This window comes from Lacerta agilis, chromosome 9 (assembly GCF_009819535.1).
Source record: "Lacerta agilis isolate rLacAgi1 chromosome 9, rLacAgi1.pri, whole genome shotgun sequence".
Lineage (NCBI taxonomy): Eukaryota > Metazoa > Chordata > Lepidosauria > Squamata > Lacertidae > Lacerta > Lacerta agilis.
This window is the reverse complement of record NC_046320.1, coordinates 32,721,170-32,747,761: the sequence shown is the minus strand read 5'-3', so window position 1 is coordinate 32,747,761 and position 26,592 is coordinate 32,721,170. Positions and strand designations below refer to the sequence as shown.

The 26,592-nt window shown below is 40.3% G+C and overlaps 1 protein-coding gene across 2 annotated transcripts in view; it reads right to left on the bottom strand.

The window, feature by feature from the left end:
* Nucleotides 1-26,592, bottom strand: part of FSTL5 (follistatin like 5) — a 318,694-nt gene that overhangs the window by 86,926 nt on the left and 205,176 nt on the right. For both annotated transcript variants that reach the window (XM_033159896.1, XM_033159897.1), the window contains exon 7: nt 7,397-7,563. In XM_033159896.1, the coding sequence (XP_033015787.1) occupies nt 7,397-7,563 (167 nt within the window). The remainder of the gene's footprint in view (nt 1-7,396; nt 7,564-26,592) is intronic.

Sequence of the window (26,592 nt, the reverse complement as noted above, 5' to 3'; positions counted from 1 at the left end):
ACTAAAGCCTTGTATAAGAATTATGGCCATTCACCCAGAGCAAGCTGGCTTGCACAAATGAAAGAAGTGTTGTGGAATCTCCGGGGAAAGCTACAAGAAAAAGCTACAGTGGTAATAGAAATAAATAATGAACAGTTTTTCCAAAGAATAATTTGGGGAAAGTGTAGCTCTGGGAATACAAACTGTCTCCTAAAAAGAAGAAACAATCCTTGATGGGTTCTCTACTTTCCTTTTTCTTGAAATGCCACACATTTCTACAGAGGAAAGGATAGTCAATCGCTATTGACTTTACAGGGCTTAAAAATAGAACAAAGGGAACAGGCATCAAAGTAAGGCATAATTGTGTAGAGGACTATCAACAACAAATGTGCAGAATCAGGAGGCAGCTTCTGCTTTGTTTAAGAAAAGGACAAAATTAGCTTTATAATTGCCTACAGTATCAGAAACTATTTTTAAACAAAGCAGAGTTGGGGGAGGCAACATAAGAAAGATAAAAGAAAGGTTGGCATTTCAGAGGAATAAACCACTGGCTTAGAAATACAGTAGATTCAGAAACATCTGTGTTAGCTAGGGAAAGTCTTGTTAATCCAGACGAGTCATATTAGTTCAAATATTGGTATGAGATAGGATGTTGTTGATCTTCAGGATCTTCCTTCTGGCTTCAGATAAAAATATTAGAGTGAGACAAAAGGTTCAAAGAATGAATGGAAAAGGTGATCTCACTCTCACTCGCTCTGTTTCCCCCCCAAACTCTTAGGCTAGAATTCTATGGAGACTTCTTTGGTGGTAAACCACATGGGATTTAGTGAGGTTTTCTTCTAAGTAAGCATGCATTGGATTGCACTGTACAATTGCTAGCTTTTGTACATTTTAACTGGGAGTAAGCTCCACTGAGGGACTTGCTGTATATGCAAGCAGACATGCACAGGACTGGTCTGCAAATCACATTATAGCATCACCAAAAATAGGAATCCAGGCTGTGATATGATTCAGTAAACAAAGAGTGATTCAGAAAACAAAGGGATCATGCAGAAAGTTGTGAGCAAAATTGCGCTCAGCCCCATTAAGTTCTATGGGATACTGTAAACAGACTGCAATAAAATAGGACTTTACCTAGCCCCAAGTTTTAAGACTGTAAACAACCATACAAAAACAACACCAGTACTAAACAATTTCGAATAATATTATGAACAATATGCACATTGTATAAACATGTGATAAACTAACTCACACTTAATGGCCTGGTTGTTTGCCCAAGCACAAAAGTTATTAAATTGCTTATGGGAAAATAAAGAGGTTTGCACATGCACAGCTAGGATGCAACCACAGGGAACTCTGATTCCATGGATAGTGCAAGTTAGATTAGGGATGAGAAAATCATGGCCCTTCAGATGTGGCTGGATTGCAGTTTCTATCTATCCCAGCCACCATACACAATGGTCAGGGATTATGGAAGTTGGAGTCTGACAACATCCAGAGGGCTACAGGCCCCCTATCTTTGTGTCATAAGGCTCCCTTGACACAGAATATTAAGTCATTTTTAGTACATATAGTCCACAATTACAGAAGACTTTTGACAAGTGAATATGACACTTCTTCACCTCCTACCACACTTCTGAAGTGGCAAAACCCATAATCTATTTAAGCAAATGACAACACTTCATTTACTTCTAACGAGGTCACTGATGCTCCTCACTTGTCCTATTGCTATATGTTAAAATATTAAAAATGAAACCAGCCTTCTCCAATGTGTTGCAGTCTTGCAGCTGATGCAATCACATGCATTCAATTCCATTGTATCCAATAGCCAGTCATTTTCATCTATTTACCCCTATCTTGGCATGATTACTGAAACTATTCTACCTGACTTTCTATACTTGAAAATACAGACAAATACTTCCCCCCACCTTCTGTATACTGTGATTTAAAATCAGCTCTCACTGCTAAACAAATACACCATAGCTCACAATACAGCTAGAGGTGAGAACAAAGAACACCACCTCTGGAGACAGAAGAAATTGTACCAGTGCTGAGGCTTTTTGAGTGCTGAAATTGCCTTAGTAAGTGCAACAAATGAATTGGTATTTAAAGTGCTGCATAAACCACAGTGCACCACATTCTCTCTGAATGCATTTATTTGAAGTTCCGTATCTTTAAGTGCTACATTCATGTTCCACAGTGCAATTTAGAAGCACAATTCTCCTCAGTGGACCTATCCAATTACTCGGCTGCTCTCTCGGGCCTTAATTTCTATTTAGGGGGGAAAAAACAAAGTAATGACTTCATCACAGCTATGTGTGCAATATTCTGAAGCTGGAAGTTTTAATAGATGTCAAAAATTTAGCAGAGTATTTAATTTACTACAGATCAGCAGTAAAGGCTATAACCACATGTAAAAGAGGCAGCTCAGCTGCGTACCTTGACAGTGTCACACCTAGATTGTACATTCAACACCACTGAAGTTCGATTCAATTCATCCTGATTAACTAAAACCCCTTTGTCATCTGTTCACAAACACTAAAGCAGATTAAAATACCCTCAGCTCATAAGAATGCATTGAAATCCACCTTCCTAGTCTGTAATTATTGCACCTGCGCCTGGACAATTATATGCATGTTTACTCAAAAGTAAATCCCAGTGCGTTCAATTAGTGTGTTTAAGATTGCAACCTGAACTATATTAAAATCTAACTGACCAACATCAAGGCTGCCATCCTATGCATATTTACCAGGGAGTAAGGGAGTTATGCTAACTCTCAGCTAGGAGCTAACACTGCATTCACTGCTACTAATACCAGCCATGGTTAAAAGTGAACAGGATGGTTTTGTCTCATATCTTTTGCTGCACCAGCTCCAGGACTGCACAGCAAAGACTAGCCCATCACAACCCTTTACTAGCTGAAGATCCATTAGGCCCTTGGTCACCCCAACTTCACACCCTCCCCAACCCGGAATGCCTTGTGGTGGGGATGTCACCAGCATTAGCTTCTAACCATCTATGATTTGGGTGGGCACAGCTGGGACCTCTTGTGGCAGCAAGCCATCCACCAACAGAGACTGATGGAGAGACAGCTCTTTCACAACAAATCTCATTCCACACAGCAGATATGGGTTTGGATTGCTTTCTATGTCACACTTAAATCACTGGGATTTATCTCTATACTGAATTTTTTTGCCTATGTGTAACTGGTAAAATCCAGGTCCAGATCCATTAAAGTCGGTGAATTAAAGTCCATTAGAATAGGAAATGGATGGTGAAAACCTGAGAAGAAGGTAGGGATGGGTGAACATCTTGATTTGGGTTTCTCATCTTCCATTCTTAAATTTAGTGTTCCACATTTCCACTTCAGTTTGTATTTTTTTAAAAAAATAAAATAAATAAATGAAAATCCTCATGAAAATTCACCAACATTTTAGAAGAAATTTCTCCTAACGTACACAGGAAGGACAGAATGTGAATGAGAAGCCCCCCTCTCAATCCCCAAGACGCAGAATCAGCTTGACGGATGAGGTTTTCCAACCTCTACACCAGCCTACTCCTCAAATCTTGCTACTCTGTGATTTTACCACTTGGGGTAATAATGCATAATGCATAATGCCACTGATTCATGTTCAAAAACAAAGCCACAGGGAGGGAGGTAAAGCTCACCTCCAAAACAAAACTTTAAACATGCCCTGAACAAACACAGCTGGGCCTATCACTGTGAAATTTGGCAAGCTTCCTGCTTAGGGACACCTCTATCACTTCTCTATTTTCAAACCAAACGCCCACAAAACACATGGGGAGATTAAACAATTTTGTTTTTTCAACTCACCTCAACAGTATAAAGGCTGTGTTTGTGGTAAAGCTACCATAGCTAATCCTTCTGAAATTTGGTAGGATTCAGATTGATATCCTACCTTATGGGGTAAGGTAAATGTAAAGGGACCCCTGACCGTTAGGTCCAGTTGCGGACGACTCTGGGGTTGCGGTGTTCATCTCGCTTTACTGGCCAAGGGAGCCGGCGTACAGCTTCCGGGTCATGTGGCTGGCATGACTAAGCTGCTTCTGGTGAAACCAGAGCAGCGTACAGAAACACCATTTACCTTCCCGCCGGAGTGGTACCTATTTATCTACTTGCACTTTGACGTGTTTTCGAACTGCTAGGTTGGCAGCAGCTGGGTCCGAGCAACGGGAGCTCACCCTGTTGCAGGGATTCAAACTGCCGACCTCCTGATCGGCAAGCCCTAGGCTCAGTGGTTTAGACTGCATTCCCACCTTATGGGGTAGCTGGGTGCAAAACCTCCATGCAAGTGCCAACTCACCATAAAGAAAATATATTTGCAATATTGGAAGAATATGTTGCAAGGGGGGGGGGGGAAATCAGTGCATTATAATTTTAAAGCAAACAAAAGTAAATGTATCATTTTCTCTTTTTTAATGGCCTCTTTATGCCTTGCCACAAACTTTTGAGTTGTTCAGTGCATGTGCTATTAAAAGCAGAAATTATTTTCCTCCTTTATGGCCAAAGATCAGTTAAGCAGCTTCTTCCTTGACAAGACTGAACTATGCACTTAAGGCTGGCCATCAAGACAGAAGAAGAATGATGTTAATGAACAAATGTAATAAACATTCTGCTGAATGGGAGGTTATGAAAGCTACACACATACTTAAAGACCTGATATTATATGAACAAATAAATGAAAATACAGCTGCATTCCCCAGTGTCTTTTCATCAACCTAGAAATTACATATCCAGGCAAGATTTTTTTCAGTTTTTTGAGCTGGGGGTAGGTGGGGTGAAAATTGCTGGGATCCTGGAGGATCTGTAAAAATTCTCATATATTTCATGAGGGCTTTTCATGATAGTTGTGACACAGCCAGAGGGTTATGGTCAGTCTTTCTTTTACAATGGTGACTGTGGTGAAATGCAACAATGAAAAGCAGCAGCAGCACAACAGCTTTCCTCACTGAGAATGGATTAATGGGACTGCTGCTGTATTATGATGTAGTCTCATTCCCAGGGCATTCTTGGTCATCCTTGTCTCCCCTGGCCAGTGGCTCCTATTGAAACCTTTTCAATGCCTCCAGCTTATTGCTCCTGCTTATTGCAGTTCTGCTGCTGTTTGAAATGGTGGCACAGCTTTACTTAAAGGTAAAGTAAAGGGCCCCCTGAGCATTAGGTCCAGTCGCGGACGACTCTGGGGTTGCGGCGCTCATCTTGCTTTACTGGCCAAGGGAGCCGGAGTACAGCTTCCGGGTCATGTGGCCAGCATGACTAAGCCACTTCTGGCAAACCAGAGCAGCGCACGGAAACACCGTTTACCTTCCCGCTGGAGCGGTACCTATTTATCTACTTGCACTTTGATGTGCTTTCGAACTGCTAGGTGGGCAGGAGCTGGGACCGAGCAACGGGAACTCACCCCGTCGCGGGGATTCGAACCGCCGACCTTCAGTGGTTTAACCAACAGCGCCACCCATGTCCCTTGCAAAAGAGTGACTTACTCCCTTGCAAAAGAGAGACAGGCCACAACTCTGGCACCTCATTGCAACACACACACACACACACACACACATTTTTTCCAGTCCACACCCCCAAAATTTTTCTAAATGCCCCCTTTCACATGAGACAAGTGGCCTCATGAAGGCATGGGAGCACTTTCAGGGCTGCCTAAAAAGGCTGTAACACATTTGCAGCCTAACTTCCATGGTGTGTATACAACCAGAGCCTATTTCTAATCTCTCTCCAAGCTCTCATAACAATTCATGAGACCCCATGGAGTAAAGTTTAGGCAGGCCAAACAGACTGCAGTATGAGATCTGAATCTCACATTGTTAACTTCAGCTCCTTTGATGTCTCAGCTCCATGACTAAACTACAGCAGATAGGGAAAGGTTTTGTGCATCCCTTGGGATCCTGCTATGTTTCCATAAAAAATAAGATTGTTTTTACTCTTACTATTACATAGATAAGCTTGCAAATGTAAGAATAGCTGGTGGTACTACAGAAAAAGTTTAGAAAGTTAATAATGTGGCAGCTGTTATTCAGTCTTTCTGGAAGAAAATATTTTATGAAATAGGTCAGATTATGCACCAACCTTTTAAACTATGGATCTAATGATGACCCTTTTAGCAACAGGTTTTTAACAAAGAGCTCCAATTCTTGTTCCCAGCAGCCAGGTGGTCAAACTTTCAAGTCTATTGGTTCCTCCAAATCTGCACCATTGCATTAATTGACAAGTTACCACACTTGGAGATGGAAGGTGAACACAGGCAGTGACAGGAAAGGATGAGGAGCAGGAGTCTCCAGCAAATGGCAGCAAGCCCCTACGGGGTGTGGCCTCATCAGGCACCTTGATCACAAGTAATAATGTCAAAACAAAATAAATAAAAATCCTTCCAGTAGCACCTTAGAGACCAACTAAGTTTGTTCTTGGTATGAGCTTTTGTGTGCATGCACAAAACTAAGAACAAACTTAGTTGGTCTCTAAGATGCAACTGGAAGGATTTTTTTTTTATTTTTTTATTTTGTTTTGACTATGGCAGACCAACATGGCTACCTACCTGTAACAAGTAATAATGTGTTCTTTATTACAGTTGGTTTTTGATTGTCTCGGAAGTTGAACCTTTAGACTTTCTAACACTTTCTAACACCGAAAACACAGAAGGAACTGCTTCGGTTTCCGAATGCTTTTCGGAATCCGAACGTGACACGTGGCTTCCGTATTCCGTTTTCTGGATATAAATGCTTCTGGGAAATGCATGCTTTGGTTTTCGAATGTTTCAGAAGTTGAATGGTTTTCCGGAACGGATTATGTTAAAAAACCAAGGTACCAAGGTTAATTTTTTTGACCATTTCACCTTCATGCCTAGTTGATTAATGATTTACTGTTAGCAACACTCAGGATAATAAAGGTACCGGTATGTCCTTTTCACCTGACAGAAATTACACACAAACAATGGAACCTCATACAAAGTCAAAGTAACAGCAAGAATACAGCCAAGCCAGTTCTCGAATTACATAAGGCGTTGTTTGATTCTATGGGGTGAATCCATTTGTTTCTTTACCCTCGATCCTTTACCTCCTTCCTTCCTTCCTTCCTTCCTTCCTTCCTTCCTTCCTTCCTTCCTTCCTCTCTCTCTTTTTTTAAACAGAAGAATTGTATCATTTCTATTGCCAATGGGCAAGAATTTATATTTTGCATTTTTGTTCAGCATCTGAAAACGGAAGCCGTCATTTAAGTTCAAGAGACATTTCCAGCATGACCCTTTGACCTGAACAGGAGGTCACTCATTTGTGAGAAGAGGAACAACACTGAGGAGCGGTTGTCAATTTGACAAATGCTACTGCTCTAGTTTGTATGGCAAAGGTTTTATAATGACTCTATTAAGTAGCTCAAGAGTCCTTTATCACTCACATTGATGTCTTCCAAATCTAAGTTGTTCAGAGCGACATTGTTCCGCTTCCAGATGATAGGAGGTCTCAAGGTCCCCTGAATGGCGCAACTTAGAACTGCACTTTGTCCTACTGTTGCTGCAGTGATGCTTATTTTCTGATCTTCTGGCAGACTCAGTTGAATTACTTCTGTAAAAGATACGTTGCATTTAAAGTTAATTAGCATACAGGGTTTCCGCACCCTGGTAGCTTTAAGATTTTAATTTGAATTAAAGGCAAAATAATTTCCAAATGAAGTCAGGAAATATAACTATTTCAAATAAAAGGTCACCATGACATTTCAATTAGATTGACTGACAAGTATTGCTTGGTAAGAAGAGAGGCTTCTAACATGAAATAATTTCAAAAGCAAAGAACATGATACACCGGCTCCAAAAAGTACATTAAATATATTGTCAAATATTTGAGCACCTTGGCAATATTTTTGTAGGGTCCTTCTGGATAAACACACTCATGGTATGTGTGTGCACTTTAGGGGGCTGTTTTTTAAAATAACCCTTTATAGTTAAATTAGAGATAATGATGGCAACCATGTAGGTTTGCTCCAAGAATCTGCCCCATTCACAACAAATAAAGCAGGGTCAGGAAGTCAATTATTAAACAAAATGAAGTATATCATTGGGGATGCTAGTCCTTACACCACCTTACTTCCTGGTGGTCTATCACTTTAGACACATTTCTTCTGAGCTGGATTACATTTTTATTATTATTATTGAATTTATATACTGCACTATACCAGGAGGACTGCAAGGAAGTAAGATGCCAGAGGGTTTAGCTCTGCTGACCTGCATACATCTTTTGATATTAATAGTAGAACTGACCCGTTCATTACTTTATATGCAATAGGCCAGGCTGATGAACAATAATCATTGGTGCCATCATCATATCCCTAAATAATGCTAACAAATAAAATTAAAATCTGGTTTGCAAAGATTGGGCATCTTCATTACAAAGTGAGCACACTTAACTAAAATAAGCCTTGCACATAGTCAACATTACCTTACCATATGTTTCTCTGTTTCGGTCTCTAGACATTAAAATATGAGTCTATATGGGACATGCTGTACAATCTTCTGATGGAACACTCCTATCTGGGATAAACCGGGGACAGCTCAGTCAGTAGAACATGAGACTCTTAATCTCAGGGTCATGGGTTTGAGCCCCATGCTGGGAAAAAGATTCCTGCATTGCAGGGGGTTGAACTAGGTGAGCCTCAGGGTCCCTTCAACTCTACAAGTCTATATTTCTATGATTCTGTCTCAAAATCCATGTCTGACATGACACTGTGGAATGTCTGGCTGTACAATGTGTTCCTGCAAACATCTGAAGTGGCTCAAAGTCTGTCCATTGTTCATGGACTAATCCACTGCCAATGACTTGTATTCTCACTGTGAAAATCAGAAACTGATGACAAGTTCATGCTACAACCTGTCAACAACTGATATGTCTAAGCTATGTGGCAATATGCAAAGGGTTTGTAAACTGTAACCAAATACAATGATAGATGATGGACTATTCACAATAAAAATGGCAAACATTGTCAAGAAGAGTTATTGGTGGTTTTTGCTTATTGGATTTGCTGCTTTTTTGAGAAATTTATTTTACATTGAAAAATAACCCAGAGTAACAACTAGCAACAAAATATTGCCATTGCCATAACCTCATCACACCCCTGTAACTCCTCAGTTAAGCATCTTTCTGGAGATGGGCCATGGGGGCTGTTTAGACGTGGGCTGCCTACCAGCCAACAATGGGAAGAGCTCTTCATGGTTGGCTGTATTAGCTGCACTGTGCAAGCAAGGAAGAGGACAAATAGGAAGCTGGCACAACTCATGATGTTACATACGTATAGAATTCCTATTGATTTTAATAGGAGATGTTACCATATGCTCAATACTTTGGCTCCATTCAAACGTAACAGCTGCAGACCCATGCTTCCTCCCCTCCCATTTTCCTTGCACAATAGTTCCCCCCATTTTCCATTGTGTGCTTTAACCATGTTTCAGCATTACTTTGACATTATTGCCAATAAGGTTAAAGCTAACCAAGAGCTCTTCATCATTCTTGTTTGGTAATCCACTTCAAGCCATGGTTACAAAAGACTCTTAGTTGGCTTTAACCATATTCATGCCCATGCCACTATAACACTAAACTATGGTTTCAAAAAATCATGGAAAGAAAGGGGGATTCATGCATGAGAAGGATAAGAGAAGATGTGTGAGAGTGTACAACTTTGCAAAGCATGGTTTCTAAATTGGCCCAACACAGAATCACATGGTCTCTATCTCCACTAACATCAATGGGACTGAAATTAAAAGTGCTTAACATTGGGTAGACTGAGCAAATAATGAAGATAGTGATCCATGTTAGAGTAGCCCTAGTAGACTTAAGAGGAATGTTCTGCAATAAATGTTTTGTGACAAGTGGCCTAAAGGAGCCACAAAGAGCTTTGAGTTACTTCATTATTGCTCAAACAACAAATTAGTCTCAAGTAAGGCAGGCATTAATCTTTCAATTGGGGGTAGAACATCCATCTAGGAACATGGAAAGATCCTTAACTGGCTCCTTTAGCCAAATTAAGAGAGCACTTTGTAATTAGCACAATTAAAGAGATAGCACATTTGTCTAATGTGTTTCCAAAAGGAAGCATCAAACAAACAGTCCACTAGTTCTGGGTAGGGAAAAAGCTTTGTTGCATCATTAAAGGCACCTTTTTTGGCAAGAAAAAAATGGCAAGATTTTAGTTTCATACCAGCATGAAATTCACAGATATCCTGCTTGTGCTTGTATTCTTAAAAAATAAAAAAGTGGTTCAAAACCTTTAATTACATACCACAACAAGTAAAGGATGTGTGTCCCACATCAGCAACTAACTCCATTGCTGAATCTATGGAGGGGAAGACACACATTCATCTCTGCATCTTTAGACATATCACAACCAACAAAAAATAGTTACTAAGAAGGTGTCCTTTGGCAATCCTGAGGACATTTAGCACTGACTAATTTTCTTGCCAGGAGCAGGGAATAACAAATGACTATGGTAGCTCTGAGTGGAACTATTTAAAATTACTGTAGACTAGATCTGTATTTGACAAGGACATTGAGCCAGACATCAGAATGGAACCATTGTTCATGTGAGCTCAAGATGTAGCAGCAACAAGTATGCAATGTACCTTTTATTACCAAGGCTGGTTTGTGACAAGTCTGAGGGCACAATCCATCAGACAGTTGTGTGGCTGGGATTTCAATGAGATTCAAATTTCAATGAGATATAGATTTGGAGCCTATGTTACATTTGCCAAAAACTTTCCCAAGCTGAACAGACCAGTCCTTATCGGGTGGATTAAGAAGCCACCAACCATTGCTCTGGGAAAAGGTGGAAGAAAGATACATGGCTCAACTATTCCAATTACTTTCTGAAACACTGTCATCAGTTCCATATCTGCTTGCCACACGCCACCCATTGGCAATTTTTCCTAAGCAGAAATTTAGTTAAGTCATGAGTGGCCGTGATCTAAAAAATGAATCAGATTATTGTCCAAAGTTTCAACAGCACAAAACAGATAGTGAATGGAAAAGTAGCATTGGTACCATTCCAGTTCTTCAATACTTTATCACTTAACCACAAGTAGCTAAGAGAAAAAGCAGAATAAACTTTTTTTTCTTTTGGTGGCGGCAGGGAAGGGGGGGAGAGAGAAGGGAAAGAAAAAGTGAATATATGAACATCTGTACATATTACATTTCAATTGATAAAATATTAAAACGGGAACATATTCCACAGGATGTATAATAGCAAATATGCTTTTTAATTAACAACTATACATTTTGAGTCTTCCCATTCAGTTACTTATTTATTCACTTGCAGCCACAAAACACCCCTTTGAGCCTGAGCTAACGAACATTATCCAGACTGGAGCTTGCTAGATAGAATTAAGACCGCATTAAACCTGTATTCATTTTGTTTGCCTATTTAGAATGTAATTTAAAAGCAATAACCTCCTCAAACGACATAGAACCATCCTTTGTATATAATCTACAGCAAGTTTCAAACTCTTAATGAGAAAACCATAAAACTCTGAAATAAAACAACAACAACAAAGTGCTGTGATGGGATAATTTTTACCTTTTGCTCCTTTGTAGTTTTAGTGTAATTTTATATATTTGTGATAAAGGTACAGTGTTATTGCATATGATCTTGATTTCCTTTTATGGCTCCTTCAGTAGTGTATAATGTCAGTTTCACTTTCAGCTCATTTTGTTCAGATTCACATAATAAGAAACATAACACATTTTTTAAATGTATGTAGAAGAGAGCAGATGAAACTTAATATTATCCAATCAGTTGAATCAAAATATAAATCAAAGTATTTAGGGAATAAAGCTTTAATAAACCCGTTTTGGGCAGCAATCATATATCCACTTACCTGGGAGTAAGCCCCATTGAACACAATGGACTGAGCAGTAGGGCGAGTAGACAAGTATAGAATTGCATTGTTAAAAATGTATTTTATATATAATGCTATAGTGTTACATTTCTTTTAAAAAACTCAACTACATGTCACAATATGGAACGAGGCCTAAAAAAACATAAATAGGCAGTAAAATGTTGCCTGTCTGCATGATGAAACTTTATATTGTTTTTGGAGATGCAAGCCACATCCATGTGAAATACAGGGGAACCAACCTCTATGTTCTAAGCAGGGGTTGGGAACATGTGACTCTCTAGATGTTGTTGGATTCCAACTGCCATCAGTCATAGTCAGCATAGGGATGATGGGAGATGTAGTTCAGCCACACCTGGAGGACCACAGGTTCCCCATCCATCATACATTCTAGATGAAGAGGTTTTTTTGTATTTATTACACAATATTTTTTTGTTCAATAGTGGATCCAATGGCCAAGAAGCACATGCTGTAGTGGGAAGTGCTGGGCAGGTGGGGTTTGTCAACCTAGCCCATCTAGGAGAAGGAAAACTCTGGTCCTAAACTGCTCCCTTGCAATATATTTTCAGGAGAAGAAAAGGCTAAGGAATTAACCCTACATAAATCTGGAGTGGAGTCCCTAAGATGGCTGGATGGTGCTTTGTATGTCCCCTTCAGCCAAGCTGGTTCCAAAGGTATTGCTCTGCTTTCCTTTGGACCACATCAGTGAGGCCGAGGTGGGGGGGGGTGTCTTTCACCTGGGCTGCCCAGGACACACTATCCAGGCTTAAGCCCCAAGGAGGTTATTTCAGTGCTGCTAACACAGTAATATCACGCATGGATGTGAACTCCATTGTCTGTTGAGACAGAAGGATGCCAACAAGTGCCCTTGTGTTTTCAATGCTCATTCCAATTATGCAGGGGTGACCCTCTGTATAGAAAGGTACTGTTTGCAGTGGAAAATAACCACCCAGCAGCATGCATTGACCACATAGCTAGCTCTGCAGTAACCAGAAAATTTCAAGATGGCACAAGATGACCCTGCTCTGTTGTAACCTTCTACCTCATCCTAGTGCTATGTCATAGCATTGCACTGGTACTGTATTTTAGCTGGGAACTGGCTTTTGCAGACACAGTAGCATGAATGCATGATGCTTTGCCAATATATACCTGTGTAGGGTGTTATAATATGCTGACATGATACCCTAACAGGGGCAGCAAAGGTTGTGTCATGGTTCCTGTGTTCACACTACACATCCTACCTGCTGTACATCCCAGCACCATGTGAATGACAACCATGTACCATGGAATTGTTGTACTGCATACATGTTAATTCCAGCATTTCAGACAGATATTCCAACACAAATATTTAGGACTGGTACAAATCCAGAATATATTCCTTGAAATACTACGAACTCTCCGATCCCTACTAATGTTTTTCTTGCGATTAAATTTAAAAGGCAGTTCATAAATGAGAAAATATATATATATATATTATTTTCAAACATGAGCACTCAGTTCTCAAATTATGCAGCCTAAGTATTCAAAGTTGCATCACAAAGTTTTCCTACATAATTATTTTGTTTAAAAATATTCCGTGCTTGGATTGTGAAAGATTTAAAATATTATAAATATTATAATTTGAAATGATTGCTCTCTCAACTGCTTCCTTTTAAGAAGAAAAAACCCTCTGGGGAGAAAGAGTTTGTGTTGTTGTTGAGTGTTTGTACTAGTGAGTCTTTTAGGGCAAAGCAGAGATGCAGGCTAAGGTATAAGAGTCCTATGAGTTATTTATATCAAGTGGTCTGTGTGTGCACAACTCCAGCTTCTCATTTTCAGTGCTTCAAGGAAGGAACAGCAGCTATAATCCACTGGAGATTCAAACATCTTTCTGTTGGCAAAAAATATAGTTGCTGTTGGATTCTCTTTGCTTTTGTGGGGAGCCCTTAACCTATTTACCCTTACCATTGTATGGTATGCGTGAATCTCAAAAGCAAAACAAAACCCCCTGATAGTTTTAACTACTAAAAAAGTAATGTGCAATGAAAAGCTAAGGCCCTGTTGTTGTTTAGTCGTTTAATATGTCCAACTGTTCGTGACCCCATGGACCAGAACACGCCAGGCACACCTGTCTTCCACTGCCTCCCGCAGTTTGGTCAGACTCATGTTGGTAGCTTTGAGAACACTGTCCAACCATCTCGTCCTCTGTCATCCCCTTCTCCTTGTGCCCTCCATCTTTCCCAACATCAGGGTCTTTTCCAGGGAGTCTTCTCTTCTCATGAGGTGGTCAAAGTACTGGAGCCTCAACTTCAGGATCTGTCCTTCCAGTGAGCACTCGGGGCTGATTTATTTAAGGATGGATAAGTTTGATGTCTTTGCAGTCCATGGGACTCTCAAGAGTCTCCTCCAGCATCATAATTCAAAAGCATCAATTCTTCGGCGATCAACCTTCTTTATGGTCCAGCTCTCACTTCCATATATCACTACTGGGAAATCCATAGCTTTAACTATACGGACTTTTGTTGGCAAGGTGATGTCACTGCTTTTTAAGATGCTGTCTAGATATAACAAAGATGGCTTATTGAGACCAAGAAACTAGGCCTGAATCACCCCTCAAAAGCAACCTTTTCCCCCTTAAAAAAAATATTAAGTCACAGGCTCAGCTTTGAAGACGTCTCTGAATTGTCCCTTATCTGTATAAATTTAATTTACAGTCTTTATCTTTCCATACAGTCCCACAAGCTTGCACTGATCTGTTATCCTTGGCTAAACTGACTGACAACCTCAGGCATTGTTCTTAAAGTCTATATCCTCCTTTCTCTAATCCCAAACCACTCCCACATCTCCTTTATCCGGTTTTCTCTAAATATGGTGTTGGTCCCATACATACTTATTTGGTCCCTCTTATTTGCACCCTCCATCCACTCCATTCCTCCCCCCCCCCCGCTTAAAATCCCTCTTCTCTTTCTGTAGCTTGCACCGTCTCATTTTTCTTTTAAAACTATATTTCAGTCTTGTTTTACTGCTGGTCCTGGAAGACACCCAGAGCAGTTTGACCAGATGGTCATGTAAGAGTAATATGCTGGCAAAGCAGGATGCCATGAGCTTAGTGTCATTCATTTTTTAAAAAAAGTCTTCATTGACAGAGGTAATGGTCCGGTATTTATTCATTATTCAAATCAATCCATAAATTCATCATGAGGAATATACCCTGTTTCCTTTTTCCATTCTACCTTATATCAACTCTCAAAACCTAAAGTAATAATGGACATATTCACATAACATATTAAAGCTGCAGTCCTCTGAATGTTTACATGGAATAATGTTGATTGAACTCTTGGAGTAAGCATCTATAGGATCAGGATTTATATGCTATTTAGTAGTGTGCATTTTCAGTTATTTAGTGGCACAAAAATAAATCACTAACCATTTATATACAAAACTTCTGTATACTTTAGGTATATTTTAAAATATATTAATGGTGTGGATTCTTCTAAACATGCACATAAGATAAAAGTCTCATTGAATTCAATAAGCTTTACTCACAGGTAAGTGAGGTTTGCTCCCAGCAGTTCCAGATAAGTGTCTATAGGGTTCATCCTAACAATTTTGTGAAGTAAGAACCACAATATTTATTAAAGACGCACAGATATTTGCACAAGCAGTTTATTGGGGATTACACTTGAATTTAATCATGGTTGAATTTCCCTCATGGTTGTTCTGTGGTGTTTCTGATCAACCTATTGCTGGAATAAGCAGAATGGAGGTGGGATGGAGAATTTTAGGGAAGTTTTTAATGTTTGATGTTTCATTCTGTTTTTAATCTGTTGGGAGCCACTCAGAGTGGCTGGGGATACCCAGCCGGATGGGCGGGGTATACTGTAAATAACAACAACAACAACAACAACAACAACAACAACAACAACAACAACAACATCAACAATATGCAACTTAAGTGGGGAAATGATTCATAAGGATGTACAGCTTTGCTTCACATGTTATTTTCACTGCAAAGGCGTACACTGATGCAGGGTGAAAAAGCACACCAGTATATACTGTCATGTGTGAAAATCACACAAGTGCTTCTTTTGTCAGCTTTTCACAGGGAGCTTTCTGCATACGGACAAAGATTTGAGGTTATTTACAAACCACAAAGTGTATTTTTGTTGTCTGTAAATTCCGCTCATGCAAAATAGCCAACTTGACTTTGAGAGGTTTTGTTGTTTTCTAGGCATCAGGTCAAAACAGGTAATTTTTTTTTAAGTTAAACTCTGTTTTTGTCAGGAAGGTAGACACCTCTGGGCCAGCCGTCTGGAGGAAAGAAGCAGCGACACTGATTGCAGTTAGATACTGTAGCTCCTCTTTCCAGTGGGACTGATAAAAAGGGCTAATACAGAAACGGATACCGTGATAACGTAATATAACACATTCCCAGTTTCAACCTACAGTGAAGTGATTTCTCACCCCCTTCCCCAACTCTCATGTGACAGAGATAGGCATTTTTATCAGTGTTATTTAGCAGACAAGAAATAAGCAAGCTGCCTGCAGCTACACAGAGTGTCAGAAATACCGGTAGTACTGAAAGTCAAAAGTTGGGGAGTCCTTCCCAGAATAAATAGAAATCAAGCTCTGGAAGGCATCCTTCAAAGCTCACCTGTTCTAACCCCCTCACCTTACAGTACGGCACCTTGTACATCCCTGCCAGATGCTCGCCTTGTTTTCCCAACTGAAAACCCCTATGAAGTTGTTCAGACATTATTTTCTCTACCCAATAAAAGCAGAGAGTGATTCTCAGAGTGTCATTGCTCTGTCACCTTGCTGAGCTTAGAAATATTTTTGTCTAACCACTAGATGATGATGATGATGATTATTATTATTATTATTAATACCCTGCCCATCTGCCTGGGTTTCCCCAGTCACTCTGGGCAGCTTCCAACAAAATATTAAAATACAATAGTGTGTCAGACATTAAAAGCTTCCCTAAACAGGGCTGCCTTCAGATGTCTTCTAAAAGTCTGGTAGTTGTTTTTTCTCTTTGACATCTGATGGGAGGGCGTTCCGCAGGTGCCACTACCGAGAAGGCCCTCTGCCTGGTTCCCTGTAACTTGGCTTCTCGTAGTGAGGGAACCGCCAGAAGGCCCTCAGCAATGGACCTCAGTGTCTGGGCAGAACAATGGGGGTGGAGACATTCCTTCAGATATACTGGGCCAAGGCCATTTAGGGCTTTAAAGGTCAGCACCAACACTTTGAATTGTGCCTGGAAACGTATTGGGAGCCAATGTAGGTATTTCAAGACCGTGTATCTATACACAACCCAGACTGAAGATAGGAACAGCAAGTTCATGGAGAAACTGGATACAGGCAAATCTAATGGTTGGGCAGCTTAGACCAGGGTGGGGTACCCTTGGCTCTCCAGATGTTGATGGACTAAACTCTCGTCACCTCTGACTACTAGCCATGCCAGCTGGCAGTGATAGCAGTTGGAGTCCAACAACACTTGGCAGTCTTCCGGTTCCCATTCCTGGGTTTGAACATGGTGAGAGGGAATTGGCAATGGCATCTGGAAAGGTCAGAACTGACTAAAGGTGTTGATAAATTCCACCCCCTCCTTCTCTAAAATGATGCTCAGTTGCACAGGCTTTTTAACGATGTTTCAGAGATATCAAAGAATTCCAATGAAAATAGAAACAGGACTGGAAATTGCCAATGTTCACTTATTCGTTCCATGCCCAGAACAAATATTATTGTTATTCACTGTTGTTTTTGCTTTCAGCTTACAAACGGCACATAACTGAGTAGATTCTTCCCCCGTCCACACTGTGTTTTCATTGCATTAAAATGAATGGGAGGGGATGACATAATCACAACATAACTTATGTAATTTGCATAATTAATTACATAAGTTGCATAATTTTGTGACAGTGGACAGTAAGATGAAAGAACAACTCCAGAAGAATAGAAACAGTGCTGTATGTGGAATGGAAAATGATGCCTTCTTACATCTCAGGAAACAGTGAATATTCTTAAGAGGTTGAGTAGGAGTCCAGGGGGAGTAATCAGTCAAAATCCTAATATCAATTTTACCTAAAATGAATTCACAGAAGTTTCCAGTACTCTCTAGCATCCTCCTGCTCCACGGAGTTGTTTTGTGGGGGTAGGGTGGGAATTGCAGAAGGAAGGAGATGGGAAAAAAATTCCTCTTAACAACACCCATAAGTTAACTTGTTTTAGTCTCCAGGGCAAAATGCCTTCTTACCTATGTTGTATTAGGAGAGACCACAAATGGCAGAAATAAGTTTTATAGAAGAGGAGCCTCCTCTGTGATCTTACAACAAAAGGATTGAAAATAAAGCAACTTTTAATCTGTTCATTCTAGAGCATGAGCTATGCTAAATCCCCATATACAATGATCTTTTTTTATTACTAAACAAACAATGGTTGGCTAAACACTTCACAATCTTAACAGGATTTGTTGTTAAGCTTCATATTTGAATTAAATCAAGAATCGTACATAAATAACAATAAAGCCCCAGTTATATGGTGCTGTTTAATCAGCAACAGGGGCTTAGGTTATTGTTGCTCTATGGCTCTGGTTTTGTTTTTTTGTTTTTTTGCCGTGTTAAAAGATAGGAAGAACTGCATAGGCAATACATTTCATGCACTGAGGGGGCATGGACAACAACTTTCCATCAATCAATATTGAACTCCTGACTTATTACAAAACTACAAAGATGGGCTCTTAAGAGACACTTGTCCAGACAGCAGTCTCCAGACAAAAGGTTGATGGTACAGCAATAGTTCTTTCAGCAAAATGTCAATAGGGAGAAGATGGAAGTCTTCGGGTCCTGTCAAGAGATGCAGCGGATAGCTAGAGAGAAATAGATGTGCAGAAAACATATACCAAGATTCTCATTTGTGACAACCTTATGTGGCTAGTTACTCAATCCCAAAACTCATGACAGCAATGCCCTTCCCCTAACATAAGCATTTTAATTGAAATAATAAAACCAAGCCTCAATTTACATTGGGAATATAAAGTTTAGTACTGCAGTAAACTTCACAAATTTCAGGTGCCAAATTACAATCCGTTCAGATTTCCTTCTAATACCTTTCAAGGTTCTATAGCATAGCATAGTCTAGATGAGGAATGCCATGCTCCATGATAACCACCCCCCACTTAGTGCCCTCCTGATGTTGCTGGACTACAAATCCCATCATCCCTGACCATTGGCTATGTTGGCTGAGGCTGATTGGAGTTGGAGTCCAAACTATCTGGAGTGCAGCAGACTGTGAGAAGGCTGACCTAGGATGTGAGGATATACTGTTGATTGTGTAAATGCCCTTTGCAAATACCATGAAACAAGAACATATTTAAAACAGGACTAAAACTATGTTGTCTGTCATTGCATGGCAACAACTTTGTCACAATCTCAAGATTGCAATCTGAAAGCATTACATATTTTCTGTATTTAAAATGAAAGAGTTTCTGAGAATGTAAGAGTTGTAAATAATAAAAGTTTAGAACAATTTTAACATACACACACACATTTCCCTAATGACAAATGCCCCACATTCACCAAAAGCTGCTCCTTTAACACAAATCTAGCCCATCATCCCACTTCTATAAGCATATCTTATAGATATCTGGTCCTTCCCCAAACCTAGAAGAAAAGGATGCACAAACTTCAGCAATTAGCAGCCTGTTAGAGCACAAACTCTCCTCCCCACCCCCCGCAACTTCTAAATATTTTCTGAGATTCATACCCTCCCCCCAGGTTTCTACCTGTCACAAACATAATAATCAGCATAAGATTCATAACTGGTTTCCATATATTTTGCTGTGGATTTAAGTGTTAAGAATGTGACTGAACAAATTGCCTCCAACATTTTTTTTTGTTTGAGTAAAAAAAAAGAGAAAAGAGAAGCAAGCAATGGAGAAACTCTTTCGTTTGAATGCATTAAAACTAAAGAATTATTATTGAGATAGACTATAGGGAATTCAAATTGCTGCCACTGCTAGAGGCCAATGCAATTATCTGAATCACAAAGAGCCAGCAAATAATTATTTCAAATGAGGAAAGCTGGTAACATTGTTGTTTTATAAGGGATTCAGAATTCCAGTGCAAATCCAATGATGTATTGCAGGCAATAACTGCATTTTCAAAACAAAACAGAAAAGATCAACCATACATGAAGACAAAAAACAAACCCAATAAAAACTTTGAACATTTTGGATGCCTTCCAGAAAATATTAAATGTTCATTATTCTAAGCTAATATGCTTAGAGAGTCTTTTTTGGAATGTTCTTTCTTTATTTGCATATTTTTCTCAGCCAGCTGTCTTCCTCCCCATCCAAGAAGCTGGAATAGAGATCCTTACCATTGCAAATATCCCACTTCTATCAGAACAGCCACAGTACTCAGGTCTCTATCCCAAGTGTGTGTGTGTGTGTGTGTGTGTGTGTGTGTGTAAATATCCTCTTAAATGGGGGAAAATAAATTTGCATAAATGGCAGGTTTGTGTGTTTGTGTACATTTTACTTCCTGAAGCCAAATTCCAATGTATCACAGTTTAGTAGAATGTCCTTTTTTAGAAGGCATCTTGAACATCTCTTCAAAGACAAAACAGGAAAGGGATAGGACTTCAAACACAGACACAGACACAGATATAGGCAAAGGACAGGTGAAGAAGAGAAGAAGAGGAGTTTGGATTTGATATCCCGCTTTATCACTACCCGAAGGAGTCTCAAAGTGGCTAACATTCTCCTTTCCCTTCCTCCCCCACAACAAACACTCTGTGAAGTGAGTGGGGCTGAGAGACTTCAAAGAAGTGTGACTAGTCCAAGGTCACCCAGCAGCTGCATGTGGAGGAGTGGAGACGTGAACCTGGTTCCCCAGATTACAAGTCTGATTACAAGATTACAAGGTGAAGTATATACTGTAGGAACACATACATCTATGTCATTTCTGACTAAGCTCTGGGTACACATGTTAAAGTATAGCAGAACAAGTATCATTCTAGGAGAAGTTGTATATAGCCTTGCAACGATTTAAACATCTCAGCTTGCAAAATGTTCAGCGCTTTTATCTCACAGCTAGCACAAACCGTTCCAACTTCAAGGCATTTGCCAAAGGAAAAAAACAAACTTCAGTACAGAGAAAGGATCCCATTAATGGGACTTTCCGCATTTACCATGTGCAGGGTTATAGCTGCTGCTTCCCCTCGTCCCCCGACTGTATGGCATGATGCCACATGGCATCATCACTATTCCGCTGGTATCCTTGAATAATGTACTCAAAAGGTACTTTTACTTCTACCACAAAAATTCCAACTTTTGTGAAGGATCCAGAATGGATCATCAATATTTTCATTTATGTGGCAAGTGTACAAGTATTGTCCTGGTTTCTGCATGGAACAGGTGGGGTTGGTGGGTGTAGTTTGGGAGACATTTGTTTTGTACCACTTCCTTCTGACTCGTGCAAGCTGTCAGTTTGTGAGCACAGTTCAGAGGAGAGATGCCAGAGAGGGATGATGATACAGTCGTACCTTGGAAGTCAAACAGAATCCATTCTGAAAGTCCGTTCGACTTCCAAAACTTTCGGAAACCAAAGCGCGGCATCTCATTGGCTTCATGAAGCTTCTGCAGCCAATCGGAAGCTGCAGAAGCCTTGTCAGATGTTTGGGTTTCAAAGACCATTTGCAAACCAGAACAATCACTTCCAGGTTTGCGGCGTTTGGGAGCCAAAATGTTCAACTTGCAAGGCGTCCAGGATCCAAGGTATGACTGTACTGAGTCAAAATATGGCCCATGACAACAATCCTAAACTGAATACAAATATTTATCACAAAAACCAAGCCCACCATACCTCAGACACATAGGTCCTCTTCTAATTTTCTATACTCCCACAAAATTAGAATTCCAGAATACAGGGAATTGATTTTTTTTTTTTTAAGGGCTATCCCCATGCACATACTCAGAACATTTGACATTTTCTGGCTGGAGGAACACAAGAGTATGTTGGGCTACAGCCATTGATTTTTTCTCAATTCAGGCACAACCTGCCATTAGTGTGGAAAGGAAAGCCCACAGTCACTTGCTAATTGCAGTGACATGTGCAAAAAGGTGCAGACAATCCACTACCCAAACAGCAACTGTACCACAACATATAGTAAATGTAACATATGGTAAATCAGCATAGTAAACACAGAGAAGAAGAAGAAGAAGAAGAAGAAGAAGAAGAAGAGGGGGAGGGGGAGGAGGAAGAGGAGGAGGAGTTTGGATTTGATACCTCGCTTTATCACTACCCGAAGGAGTCTCAAAGCGGCTAACATTCTCCTTTCCCTTCCTCCCCCACAACAAACACTCTGTGAGGTGAGTGGGGCTGAGAGACTTCAAAGAAGTGTGACTAGCCCAAGGTCACGCAGCAGTTGCATGTGGAGGAGCGGGGAAGCGAACCCAGTTCACCAGATTACGAGTCCATCGCTCTTAACCACTACATCACACTGGCTCTCAGAGAGCTTCCTATAGACAGATAGTCATGAATTGGAGTGTAAGAGAATTCAACGTCTGTGTGCCTAGGCTCAATCCTTTATTATCTGGGAGGGCAGAGTAAAGATCAACCTTCTAGGTCCCATGCCACTCAGTAATTCAATATAGAGGAATGAAGTACTTCTGAAGTTCTCTTTATCTGATTGCAAATACAAGATCAAGCAATTCAACTCCATCTCTCACATCTCCCCAAACACTTCTGATTATTACATGAAGATAGCTATCTTAAATGAACTCCACCTTCTCCTTCTAAGTGGAATTCTCTGCACTCCTGCTAGGAATGTCAGTTTTGTCTAAGTGACCTGTATGCCTTCCATTTGAATTGCAGCACTGCCATACATTCAATAGCTGTCCTTCCCTTTGCCTGGGAGCACCTCCATATGAAAGCTCCAAAGATAAGGAGCATGTGGGGTGGATGGTGAGAGAAAGGGGAAGTTCTGTTCCTCAAGTGGAAGTCCTTGTGTAAACAGGACAACTTCATTGGATACAACCCAAAGTTTTTATTACTTGGTTAGCTTTACACAAGGAACACAGTATTGATTTAATTTGGGCTTGTATGTCTTTTGGATAGAAAGCCATGCTGATTCTGGAGTGAAAACTTGACAAGGAAGGAAGAAATTAAGTGTATAAGTATTTGGACACATAGATTCCCCCCCCCCCAAAAAAAAGTCTAATCCTATGGCTGTGAGGGGTAATGTTTACATTATATTTTAAATAAATCATGCTCTTTTTGTGCTTTATTCCAACCTAAAGATTTGTGCTTACCAATAGTCTTCTTAAAGGTATTCATTTATGCATTCATTCATAAAATGTATTAACTGCATTTCAACCATCAAAGTGGTTCACAGAAAACCACAAAAAAATCTATACATGGAAATGTTACATGAGGTTATCAATACTGCCCAGCTTAGAACATTTTATGTTATATTTCTGGAATAAGAACTATATATGGATATAGATTCCCATGTAACGTTCCCACATGCAGGTGCTTGAAAGAAAAGGATAAATCCAATGGGAGACTGAAGAATGTTGACACCTAACAGCACTTAGCTTGACTTTATGGGGTCAAAGTAGTACTTCTGTCATGAGTTGAATCATCATTAATCCACCCCTCTTAAGATTCCTGAGTTTGCTTCCCATTTTCAGGTATTCAGCTAAGTCAATAAGGCATGAAGTCAAGGCGGATTACCATATGCAGATTACCAGGTGACACATGCAGAAATCATGCAAGTAATTTGAGCTATGAAAAAATGAAGATAGGCCATCCACCCGGCAACAGATACATTAAAAACTCAGGAGGGGGAAAAACCCTGTGTACTGACTTTTGACTTAATTCAATTAATTATATGAAACAAAATGAAACAAAAGCGAAGAACCAACCAAATTAGCATATGCGATGGAGAACATAATTAGGTTGGCATAATTATGTGACATTTAGAAATTTAATGCATAATATGCTTGCATTATTTTAGTGTATGGGAGGCTTGGTTGCATAGTATTAATAAAAAATACAAATTCATTTTTAAACATTTTTGTCTAATAACAGAAAGTGTTGTTCTATCTTAATAATGTTATTCTACCACCATATCTGTGACTATATAAAGTTCAGGTGGATCAGAATTGGCAAGTTGAATTTTAATCATGAGATATAGATAAAGGTAAAGGGACCCCTGACGGTTAGGTCCAGTCGCGGATGACTCTGGGGTTGCGGCGCTCATCTTGCTCTATAGGCCGAGGGAGCCGGCGTTTCTCCACAGACAGCTTCCGGGTCATGTGGCCAGCATGACTAAGCCGCTTCTGGCGAACCAGAGCAGCACACAGAAACATGGTTTACCTTCCTGCCGGAGTGGTACCTATTTATCTAGTTGCACTTTGATGTGCTTTCGAACTGCTAGGTTGGCAGGAGCTGGGACCGAGCAATGGGAGCTCACCCAGTCGCGGGGATTTGAACTGACGACCTTCTGATTGGCAAGCCCTAGGCTCTGTGGTTTAGACCACAGCGCCACCTGCCATTAATCATGAGATAGCTCTGCTCAAATTATAAACAGAACTGGGAGCAATGGTATGAGGAAATAGAAATAAAATGCAAAGAGAAGGAAAGTTAGCTGTAATTCCTGCATTGTATGGGCTTGGCCTATATGACCATTTGGGTCCCTTCAGTCTCTACAATTCTATGATTTATGAAGCAAACTAGAAGCAGGAGACTGAAATGAGGTGGCCAAATTGGGGTGGTGGTGGTAAAATGCTGTTTCTAGAAGAAGTTGTATAATACATCAAAAGTGGTGCTATATCCTATAACTTTTTTGTGCCTGAAGTTATTTTCTGACTGGACAATAGGAAATGGTTCAAGGGCTGTTCAAGTGGTATGCTGAAGAGAAGGACACAGACCGGCTACAATTAGGTTAAGGTGCAACCTCTACAGCAGAAACTTGTAGGTGTTTCAGCCACAAGCAATACCTTTTGAATGGTCCATCAAAGCAGTGATTTGCCAGGAGAGGGAGGGATAGGCTTTTGTAAAAGGCCAGAAGCACTCTTCCCTGGGAAATGTTTTGAAACATAATTTGATGCAATCTGCTGCACTCCAGAAAGCAAAAGGATTTCTCTTCAGAAGTGTCTACAAAGGATGCCCCTCTTCAAAAAGGCATTCGTGGCTAGGATGCTTTAGAGATATCAAGCTCTGAAGAGGAAATCCATCTGGGAATTTTTTTAAAAACCCCCCACAGAAGTTAGAACAAATGTGGCTCAGAATTTATGTACATGAATGTAACCTGAGTTTATGTCCTTATTAGCTTTGATAGCTTTAAAAGGGGATTAGGCAAATTCAAGCAACTCAACTGTATCCAATTGTGTCCCTCCACTCACAGAATGCACTTTGATGCAGTAGACTAGAGGCTTTTTGTGAATGGAAGGTAGGGGTGCCAGTTTTAGCAGATTCTCCCTTTCCTTTGCAGCCTCCTGTGCTCCTCCAAATATGCTGTGGAGGGTTGAAGCAGCATGGGAGGGGTTTGCATGAGGGAAATTGGTTCACTCTCGATTCCGCCCATGGGAGGAAGGCACAAGAATCGCACTCCCATTCCCAAGAGCGGTCAAACATTTCTAAGAGTTCCAAGCAAACTCTGAAAAAAGGCTTGAGAGCTTTGTGCTTGAAAATGATCTCCTGGTCACCCACCATTTTCTCCTGTCTCAAGGTCCCCCAGCAACTGTTATCAATTAATTTTTTTACTGCCCTTCATCCAAAGATTATGGGGCAGTTCACGGCATAAAATTACAAAATGAAAGCGCAAAATATGTAATAACAAACAAACAAACAAACAAAAAACATACTAATACCCCATACACAAACACAATTAAAAAGCCATATAATATTTAATCAGCCAAAGGCCTAGTTAGAGACAAGTGCTTTCACCTAGTGCCTAAAGATATGCAACGAAGGTGCCAGGCAAACCTCCCTGGGGAGCACATTCTATAAATGGAAAGCCACTTCAGAAAAGGTCCATTCTTGTGTTGCCTCCTTCAGACCTCTCATGGAAGGGGCACATGAAGAAGGGCCTCAGGTGATGACTGTAGGGTTCAGATGAGTTCATATGGAGAGAGGTGGTCCTTGAGGTATCCTGTGATAAGGGGATGGTGATAGTAGAGACTTCAGACACTCTCAGGCCCATGGGGAATTTATTCTTGATTGAATAATTGTGACATTCCTTGTAGTAATGCAGAGATGGGTGATTTGTCGCCCTCCAGGTGCTTCTGGACTCTAGTTCCCATAACCCCTGATCAGTGGCCATGTTAGGTGGGGCTGATGTGAGTTGGAGTCCAATAACATCTGGTGGGCCACAGGTCCCTCATCCCTCATTTATTATTTTGCATGAAAACTGTATTTTGCATGAAAACTGGCTCATTTATCCTATCCCGAATGTCGAAAGACATTGCTGGTAGATGATAACATAAATCACATTAGAAGATGACCAGGTGAGCAGTTCCTTGGTGGAGGACTGTATGTTCAGTATGCCACTGAATACTAGTTGCTGGGGAACAGCACTAGGGGGAAAGCTTCTCTTTATCTTGAGCTTGTGCTTTTTCTGAGGGCATCTGTTTGGCTGTGAAGGAAAGAAGATGCCAGACTAGACATTTCTTAGCTCTGATACAGAGTGCCTTGGGCAGCTTCTAAGATAAACAGTAATTCTCAGTACC